The sequence below is a fragment of the Myodes glareolus genome, chromosome 9, assembly GCF_982192425.1.
Source record: "Myodes glareolus chromosome 9, mMyoGla1.1, whole genome shotgun sequence".
NCBI lineage: Eukaryota > Metazoa > Chordata > Mammalia > Rodentia > Cricetidae > Myodes > Myodes glareolus.
This window is the reverse complement of record NC_142034.1, coordinates 39,738,963-39,749,649: the sequence shown is the minus strand read 5'-3', so window position 1 is coordinate 39,749,649 and position 10,687 is coordinate 39,738,963. Positions and strand designations below refer to the sequence as shown.

The 10,687-nt window shown below is 44.0% G+C and overlaps 1 protein-coding gene across 1 annotated transcript; it reads left to right on the top strand.

The window, feature by feature from the left end:
• Positions 1–2,886: 2,886 nt before the first annotated feature.
• LOC148120850 (schlafen family member 2-like) lies at positions 2,887–7,951 on the top strand. Its single transcript, XM_087910186.1, has 2 exons — positions 2,887–3,927; positions 6,396–7,951. Exons 1-2 carry the CDS (start codon positions 2,910–2,912, stop codon positions 6,920–6,922), a joined length of 1,545 nt encoding a protein of 514 aa, XP_087766312.1. The 5' UTR covers positions 2,887–2,909; the 3' UTR covers positions 6,923–7,951.
• Positions 7,952–10,687: the final 2,736 nt, after the last annotated feature.

The window sequence follows — 10,687 nt, the reverse complement described above, 5'->3', positions numbered from 1 at the left end:
TAACAGGTTGGGGGCCTGGTACAGCCACGTGTTTGGCAGGACCCCCTGAAAATCTCAGGAGGCCCTGAGCCTCTAAGGCAATGACTTGGAAAGACAACTTACCCAGCCGAAAGCTGATCTTAGCCTGGAGGGGAGCAGGTTGGGGAGAAGGGTGATTTCCCACTATGTGTCCCCAGGCTGCTGGGGGAAGTCCCTCAGTGGGACCGCCAGATAAAAAGTTTCTGCACCCCAATAAGCCGATGCAATAGTCTAAATCATACCAAATCAAAACAGATTAGAAAAAGCCCAGGTTTAGTGGATACAATACTCCCAGGTGGTTTTCCAGGCCCCCAGAGAGGAGACGGGAAAGGAAGACCAGAAAATCACATGTCTGTTTTCTGGGGGACAGTTTAAATATCCTGTGGGAATGGTCTTGAGCATCTCTGGGGGAGGGGTCATCATTTTACCAGCTTTCTGAGATGCAGCAGGGTTTGGAGAGGATGAAGGAGCTTCCATCCAAATAATTTCCTTCTGTGTATCTTACTCTCAATATTTTTTGTATATGGCTTCTGGCTCCAGGTATGTCCCTCTCTTTCTAGAGGGAAAGTGTTAGTTTGTAATGGATATGGAACCCTGGGCTTGTTTCCCAAATGGTACCCATGTTAGACATGCCTGTGGAAAAGGTGCTAGGGAAACCCCCATTGCATCCTTGAGAAAAACATCAAATAGTATATAGTATTTATATAAGGAGTTTCATCACTTGACAAATTGTCTGGGCCTCTAGAAACTTCTCTTGAGTGCATATGATTTGTGGGCTTAGATAATATTAACTTCTTGTATTAGGAGTCACAAATTCAGGCACATCCTCATGTTTCATGAGTATCATCAGTATTGGATTCCTAGAGTCAAATGTTTGGGGGAAAGGTTTGCTTCAGGATTCTATTTCTTTCCTTCTGAAATTTAATTATTTTTGTTTATCTTCTCAGCATTGCAGCCTCCCATTCTAATAGTTCCTTTTGTTCCTGACCCACACCCATGGGTAGCATTGAGGGAATTTATGAGAGCACCTGTGCCCCAGAGGGAAATCAGTTGCTATAGCCAGGAGTAGTGGCACATGTCTTCAAGCCCAACAGCTGGAATGCATGGCCAGCTGGATGTCTGTGAGTTAGAGGCCAGTCTGCTCTACATAGTGAGTTCCAGGCCAGACAAGGCAACACAGCAAGGTCCTTTCTCAAAATACATAAAGAAAAATAATAAAAATAGAATATAAATAAATAAAAAATGTCTGTAGATGTGCTTAGTATTCTCGTGCCTCAGTCAGGATGATGCCAGATACTCATAATTACCCTGATCATCTGGAAACCATCTTTAATCTCAGCTGTGATGATATTATAAAGCACTGATGCATTCATATGAATATGAAATTAAGCAGCAGTTTGCAGGCAGGGGTGGCACAGAGGTTCGGAGGGCTTGCTGTGCTTGCAGAGGATGTGGGTTTCGTTCCCAGCAGGGTGGCTCAACACCATCCCTACTGCAGTTCCAGAAGATCCCTCTTCAGAACTTCAAGGTCACTGGGCACATGTGTGTTACACATACACAGGTGAACATTCACAAGGCCCTTTGATCAACTGGAGTGTCCAGGGGACATACTCCAGAGTAGACAGCTTGTCAAGCCAGGACGTTTGAAAGACTCAAAGTATGTGAACTAACTGATTTGTCATGGTGGGAAGAAACTAGGAAGCAGCCCAGAAGGAAAGTCAGAAGCTCAGAGTCCTAGGACAGAACAGAGCATTCCTAAGCAATGGTACAAAGAAGACTTCACACAAATAGAATGAAAAAAATGTTCTGAGAAAAACAAAAAGAGAAAAATCAAAACCCCAGAGCATAGAAGCAACACCAGGAGGGAGATGGGAACTGGGGAACCCCTGCATTAAAGGAAGGAACGTCTGTGGTGTGTCCCATGGAGAATGCTCACCTCACGAATGCAAAGCCCTGAATGTCATCCCAACCACTGTGGGGAGTGGAGACCATGGGACACGCTCACACTCCAGTGAATCAAGCCATTCCTAGAGAGACAAATCTCAGACATTTCCTCTCGGTTGTGTTTCCTAGAGTTTATAGATTATACATCCATAAAATCATGAGTGTGTATAAGACAGGAAAGAAGAGGTGAGATTATGTAAGTGGGCATAGGGGACAGATGGGATAGGGACAGCAAAGAAATGCCAGATAGGAGAACAGACTCAGTGTGTAGCCTTCACCTAAACTAAATGCCCTTTGTAGGGCTTGATAAGTTGACTCGGTGCCTAAAATCCCTTGTATCTCTTACAGATTCTCAGTACACATGAGGGGGCTCAAAACCAGAAATAAATCCAGCCTCAGGGATTCAACACCCTCTTCTGACCTCCATTCACAATGCGGAGAATGATGAACATGCAGAATGCTCTCTCTCTCTCTCTCTCTCTCTCTCTCTCTCTCTCTCTCTCTCTCTCTGGTTTATTGAAACAGGGTCTCTCTGCATAATATCCCTGGTGTCCTGAAACTGACTTTGTAAACCAAGCTGGCCTCGAACTCGGAGATCCTCCTGCCTCTGCCTTCCAAATGCTGGGGATAAAGGAATGCGACACCACTTCCCAGCACAATGGAGTTTCTTAATTTTAAACAATTTTTAAAAATTATATATAATCGTGACAACAAATTGAAATTTTACTAAGCATACAAGTTATTGTAGTCTTTTCAACATGGTCCAACAGTCCCTAAACAAAACATCAGGTCCGACTTTCACACTGACTCATGCAGAGCAGCTCAGGTGCTTGTGCTGTGTGTTCTGTAAAGCAGAGCTGGCTCTCACTGGTTGGCTCCTGCTCTAATGGCTCTGTATGTTTTACAGGAAAGAACTTCATCTGGGAAAGGGAGCAAGTACGCAGAAAATGAGCATCAATGTTGACCAGGAGACGGACTATGCCGAACTGGTTCTGTCTGTAGGAGAAATCACACTGGGAGAGAAGAATAGAAGGACAATGAAAAATAAAGAACTGAAAGCAAGAGAGGCCCACAGTATCTCACAGGCTGTGTGCGCTCTGCTGAATTCTGGAGGGGGTGTGGTCAAGGCTCGCGTTAAGAATTCAAATTACAGCTTCATCAGAGATGGAATAGGACTGGACTTGGAAAATTCTTTTCATGAAATTCTTCCATTTCCTCAGAAATACCTAGACTACATGCAGAACAAGGGGTACTTTTTAATTTTTGTGAAACCATGGATCCCGGATATCTCTGGTCAGTGTGTACTCACCTTGAAAACCAATCTCTATGTGAGAAATTTGTCAACTTCATATGAACTGAAAGGTCCTGATGCAGTGCAGTTCCTCAAAGCTAAGAAAGACTCTGAAGGGGGGTCATGTTCAAGACAGAGCTTGCCTAGATTATGTGACTCTGATGCATTACGACATGGAAGTCTACACACATTTTTTAACATAGAAAAGTTGACCCCGGAGGAGACATCCTGTTTTACTAAATCCAAACATGCAGAAGTTAAAATGTCCCCTAAAGAAAAGATTTTAGAGATTCTCCCTAAAACTGTTTCTGCATTTGCAAACACTGATGGGGGATATTTGTTCATTGGTTTAGATTTGGAAATAGGACAAATAATTGGTTTTGAAGCAGAGAAAGGAGATCTTGAGAATCTAGAGAGTGAAATAGAGAAGTGCATCAGACAGCTGCCTGTCGGTCACTTCTGTGACGAGAAGCAGGAGAAGATACAGTACACATGCAAATTCATCCCAGTCCTCAGACAGGGAGCCGTGTGCTCCTATGTGTGTGCACTCAGAGTGGAGAGATTCTGCTGTGCTGTGTTTGCTGCAGAGCCTGAGTCCTGGCGCGTGGAAGACAAGGAAGTGAAGAGAATTACCTCAGAGGAATGGGTCAAGCTCCAGATGGAAGCCACACCAGGTTGGGGAAGGGAGATTAACAATCATTTTACATTTGGCTAAGGAGGGTTAAAAGATTGCTTTCTGGATCCTGGGCAAATCAATCTCCTCAGGTATCAATAGCTCATTTACTGATCTCTGCTAGATATTATCCCGAGCTCACAACCTTCTGTTTCTTCTGCCACTTAGATTCCCTATGGAAAGTATGTTAGCTGCTTTCAGTAACGCTATTAGCTGTTTCCTTCACAATGACCAAGTGTGACACAGCCTGCTTCTCCAGTGGCCAGGACTGAAGCAGGAAGAGGAAGGGGTCAAGCCTCATAATGACCTTGAAGGGTCTTGTCCCCTCCCTCAGGGAGTTAAGATGAGATTCCTGCCAAGAAACAGGCCATGGCCAATTTGTAGCCCTACAATTTACAATGGAATCCTGAAAGTGGTCTCCAGGCCTAGCCTCACTGGAGTGTCCGTTTCCATCAGAAAGCCGATCAGCAGAGCCTCTCATGGACGCTGTCCTATCTGCTTCCTGAAGTTCTGCGCATCCACCCAGAGTTGCCTATCGAGTTCTCCCTGCCTCTTTCAGACTATTACTAGCTTGTCTGTCCAAACAAGACAAGCTCCTCCTCCTGCGAAGGCTCCTGGAGCCCACCCCAGGCTCGAATTGCACTGATCCCATTTCTCAGGGTCAACTTTCTGTGTCCCTCATCCTTCACTAACAGTGACAAATGCATTAGAAAAGCAAGCAACGAAAAGGGAATGTCCCTTTGTTTGGGAATTTCAGTGTGCTAGCCCAGCATGTAGTGCCTCATTTCTTTCGACCTGTGGCAACCTGTGCTCCTTTTCAGAACATCAGAACCCCGCCATCTAATCTTCTCCTTAGTCTTTGCTTAACACTCTTATTCCATTCACCCTTTTCTTAAAAGTTCCTCCTTTGTCTCACATTTGCATGTGAAATAAAACTCAAAACGTTTCCTGAAGGAGAGAAACATTCTGGCATTGATCTCACTGGAAGGCCTCACTTGATACTGGCACCAGAAATTTCGAAGTCTCTGAAAATGCAAGCATCCCAGCTTCTTCAGAAGCTCTCTCCCTTACCACCCTTCATTCCTTCTTAAAAGAAGCCACATTTGGGGACATTTCCTAGGTGACATAGTGGTTGCCGAGCATCCAGGAAATCCTGTTTCCATCTCCAGTGTTACATAGACTCATGAACTGCTCACGGGGGTGCACGTGTGGCCCAAGGCCCACATAGTGAGTTGTGACCAGCGTGGTCTAAATGAATCCTCCTCTCAATTTTAAAAAGCACAAAGTGAAACAGACCCATTTTATTATTAATACATTCAATTACTATTAGTGCGCTTTTTGCTGTTATGTTTTCTGTAAGTGTAGTGTAGAACACTTCACTATCATCAAAGCTTAGTTTTGCAAATTGGATTTGACCTCAAAATCTAACCTCACTATCTGACCCCATTTTCTCTGCGGAAAACACAGTTCAACTGAGACTTTTAATACATGTTGCACTAGTTGGTGAACTGTAACATGAGGGGGCCGGCTTGTTGGGGTTCCCATCCCGCCCAGTACCCCATAGCTGGCAAGCCCCAAAGGAAAATCACACATAGGACTCCATAAGGTTATAAACTGATTGACTCATTAGGTCAGGCTTCTTGTTAACTCTTATAACTTATATTAAACCATTATTCTCATCTATGTTAGCCATAATGGCTCCGTACCTTTCTCAGCTGGACTAGTTACATGTTGCCTCTTCAGTGGTGTGCGCAGGAGAGGCTGAGGAAGTTTCCTCCTCCCTAGCCTTCTCCTATTTTCATTGCCCTGCCTCCACTTCCTGTCTGGTTGACCCACCTATTCTTCCTGCCTGGCCAATCAGCGTTTTATTAAAATACATGATTGACAGAATACAGACAATTCTCCCACACCAGTGAACAGTATGGCTTGTGGGAAATTTAAAATCACCTTTAATGTCTTCTCAGAATTTTCCAAGTTCACCAGGGAAGCCTGGCTACCTTGTGTTCTCTGCTAAGGCATTCTCCCTATCCATGGAACTCTGGGAATGTGCTCTGCTCCCTCCTTTGCTCTGTGGAGCCGTCCTGTTTCTCCACACTTTCCTTCTGTCTCATCACCTCTTTGGTGCTTCCTGATGCCTGACTTTTCTGTCTTCAGAGTTAGGTCTGTCCTTTGCTTCCCTGACTCTTCACAATAATGAAGTTGCCCAGAGCAGGCTCCTGATGCACCATGTAATGGAAAAGGCATGAATGTGAGTGTTCACCTATTTTCACGATTCTCTCTTGTCAAAACCTGAGTCTCTAAGTCTGCCTTGCACCTGCCCCCTGCTGCTCTTGAATTATTCCTTTGTGTCTTGTGTGTTGACCTACTGGTGATATGAAGAGGGGGACTCACAGGCTGATTGGCAATGGCTCACATAGGACATTCTGGGCATTTTTATTTTTAATTTGGTATATATATTTATTTTTCTAGTGCTGTCTAGAAAGGGGCCACACCCTCCAGAAGGCCTCCGCCTGGAGCTGTGCTCAGAACATGAAAGATATGGGCAGTTACTTCAGACGGAGCTGGACTCACTTCGTCAGGGAAGGCTGATCATCTCTAAGAGCTTGGCTTTAAGTCTGGGCTTGCAGAGGAAGCAGGAAGTCATCTTGGATGTGCTTCATATTTCCCAGGACAGTCTCCTGACCCTGCACAGCTTTGTCCATGGAGAGGAGGAGCTGGAAGGCGACAGCTCTGTTCTGAGGGACCTGGGCGCTAAGTTAAAGAACAATTGTAAACAAACTGCACTAACTTTAAAGCAGAAGCTGGTGAATCTTGGCGGTTTCACTGAGAAAATAGGTGTTGCGATAAAGATAACGTACTTGGGTCATAGGGCAGTGTCTCTGTATGATTCAAGCTCGATAATAAGTTACCCCAGAAAGTATCGTCTGACAACTAAGACAGTAAGGGACCTAGAGAAGGCCCTTATTGAATTTTTAGGGACAGTGTACCAAGGTTAAACTGTAGTGATCAGTTTACCTCTGAATTTTTAAACACATAGAATTAGATATTTTACTTTTCAAGAAATATGCTAAATCGTGTTTGATACTGCTTGACACGGAAAGTGGACTATGATGCAATGATATCTCATATTATGTGGTGAATGTGTTCTCTGATTCTATAAAAAATATGGAAATTTATCCTTTAATAACTTTACAAAGTAGAAACCAAATTCTAGGAAAGGGATTGACTGATAAAGAACACAACAATAAAACAGTGCTTTGAGAACGCGTCCCTCACCTGGGGATGAGGTCTGCGACTTTAACTTTAGATCTTGGAGAATGGCCCATCTTTTTAATATTCATAGAGAGATCCAGGATAGCCAGGGCTATGAAAAGAGACCATGACTCAAAATAAATAAATAAAGACATACATAAATAATCAAAACACAAAAACGTATCCAATCTGCATAGCCATCCTTCTTACTGAGGAAATGCATGGGGCCTCTAATCCTGAAAGACTCTCTTCCTAGAGAAGATTGTGAAGGAAATGATGAAGAAGACAGTAGAAGGCAATTGTTGGTCACAGTGTTGCTGCTCAGCTGTGTGTGCTCCTGCTGTTAAATCTGTGATTTGTATGTGACAACCCCAGGAAGGACTTTCCACATGTCCCAAATCAGAGGCAAGGCTCAGGATATGCACAAAATAAATGGAGACAGTTTACAGCAGCAGATAGTAAATATGGAGGTTTCCAAAAAGGTCAAAGTCATGAGAAAAGGAATACAATTGTTCACTGTGTATTAAAGAAAAGCAATGTATCTGTTGATGTAAGACTTCACAAGGTCAACAGGTGTCAGGAATTAGGCCATGCAAGTACTCTCTATGGGGCTATAGCATGAGCTCCAGTAACATCTTTGTAACATTGTTCCCTTCTGAAGTCTTCATAGTATGGTTTATAAGTCAATATTGTTCTTTACTGGTTGATGTGTTGTATGTTTTACATTCCTGTTGTCATATTGTTTGTGCTATAAATTAACACCTGCAAAACTATTACAGCATGGAGATTACATGGGAGTATTATGCATTAATTTGGAAGGTTGGTGTTTCCTTCATAAAGGAAGCAATGTCCTCGTTGTACGTATTTATTTGTGAAGTGATACCTGCTGAAACTTTTGATGGAGGTCATCAAAAGACGGATTGACCATGATGAGAATTCCTGACAGGGCAGATGGACTGGGTGCACACATATGCAGTTGTTTGTTTGTTTGTGTTTTACTCTTTGATTCTTTGGACTCCACGGGACTCTTTTTGGGGGCTGACACTCAGCTCCCAAATAAATCACAGGGACCCAGCTGACAGCACTGACCACTCAAAAAGACTTGGCCCGGCTGACAGCCCAACACAGACACCAACGTGGTGTGGCCTGACCCTGAACAGCTGTGTGGCCTTTAGTGGCACACTGGGCCAGTGACATCAACACAGACGCTAGGTGTAGTAGGACAAAGTACCCAGTTATGGACCTCTGCAGCAGCCGGGGCCAGGATGTCTCTATAGCCCCAGGTGGCAGTGTTGGCCATTCAGATTGGCCTGGCCTCCCTCCATGGCACCATGGTCCTCAGATAACAATATGGCCCAAGGTGGCAGCTCAGACTACAGGCCTCTACATGGCTCTCAGTGGCAATAGGATCCACAGGCATCAACACAGCTCCCCTCAGCTGCCTTAGGGCCTCGAACTGCTGTTTCGCTGTTGGTTTATCGTCTACACCAGAAACTTCTGACATTATCACTACCACCTGCAACCCTGCTGCCTCACAGTCAGTACCCTGCCACTTAGGCCATAGCCTGGTGGGACTTCCCATCCACCAGCCCTGGCTCTGCTGCTGCCACCAAAAGTCGTTTTTAACCAAGTCTCTATCATTCTATCTACCACTAAAGACTCAGGAGTCTGATGTTGGTGTGAAAGTCTGCTAACGCAGAGAGGCCAAGAAGAAACTTGCTGACTTCCTTTTTGGCTGAAGACCCAGCAAGAAAGAGAGCATCTCTCCAGCCATCCCAAACCAAGAAAGACCACAAGACTTCCAAGTCCCTCCCTACTCCTTCCTGTTCATCAGTATCCATCTTCTTGGCTTCTCCATACTCTATGGCTAATTCTTTTCAACTAATTGTTGGTGTGGGGTTAAAGGGGGATTATTAGTTGATTGTGACTACCCAAATCAAGAAGTCTGGGGGAGGAGCCACCTGTGTTCTCACACCAGCTCAGGTCAAAAAGGGCGTGCCACCCTGGTTAATTGTGACCACCCACTGTTTGCCTTGCACAGAGGAGGACCTGAATCTGATACCTAAATCCCACATAAAATGCCATGATTACAATTCCAGTGTTGGGGAAGTGGAGACAGGAAGACCCTTCACTGGCCAGCTTAGTTTGATTAGTGATCTCTAAGCCAATGACGCCTGATGTTGTCCTCTGGTCTCTACATACAAGCACAGGCACAAGTGAACAAGCATGTGCACACACATGAACACCTCCTCGTTGTGCACACACACACTCAAACATACCACATTAAATTGTAAGGGTGCGTTTTGCAGAGTGCAATTAAATGTGTCCAAGGGGAAAGTGTGTTGTAGAAGGGAGTATTCTCTGTCCTGCTGGTACCCTGGATCATTTTCTCTCTCACTCAATAGTTACCCCAGCTGCTTATTAAATAATCACTCAGAGGCTAATATAGTAAATATAATTGTTTGGCCAATGACTTAGGCCTCTTACTGGCTATCTCTAACTATAAATTAGCCCATTTCTAGTAGTTTATATAAACATGAGGCTCATGGCTTGCCGGTAATGTTCGGACTTATTTTTCCTGTAACAGCGGCATGGCGTCATTTGCCTCGCCTTTTCTCTCTGCATCATTGTTTGCACTTTCTGTCTAGCTTTTTTGTGCTAAGCCATTGGCCAAAACAGCTTTATTCATCAACCAATAAAGACAGCACATATACAGAAGGACATCCTACATCAATGTTTTTAAAATAACCCCCAAACATCTTGAACCTACCTTTTGCTCAGCTTAGTAACTGATTTTTACAACCTGTCTTTTTAAATTTTTTTTATTTTATTGATTTTTATTGAGCTTTACATTTTTTTCTGCTCCCCTCCCTGCCTCTCCCCTCCCATTCAATCCTCCCACAATGTCCCCATGCTCCCAATTATTTACTCGGGACATCTTGTCTTTTACTACTTCCCATGTAGATTAGATCTATGTATGTCTCTCTTAGAGTCCTCATTGGGATTTGTAGGCTGAATTTCTTTGCTTTATGTTTAAAAACCACTTATGAATGACTACAGGTGATACTTGGCTTTCTGGGTCTGGTTACCTCACTCAAAGTGATGCTTTCTAGCTCCATCCATTTGCCTGCAAAATTCATTATGTCATTTTTTCTGCTGTGTAGTACTCAATTGTGTAAATGTACCACATTTTCCTTATTCATTCTTTGGTTGAGCGGCATTTAGGTTGTTTCCAGGTTCTGCTATGACAAACAATGCTGCTATGAGCATAGTTGAGCACACGTCCTTGTGGCACAGTTGAGCATCCTTTGGATATATACCCAAAAGTGGTATTACTGGGTCTTGAGGAAGGTTGTTTCCTAATTTTCTGAGAAATCGCCACAGTGACATTCAAAGGGGTTGTACCAGCTTGCATTCCCACCAGCAATGCAGAAGTGTTCCCTTTCCCCACAACCTCTCCAGCATAAGTTGTCATCAGTGTTTTTGATCTTGGCCATTCTTACAGGTAT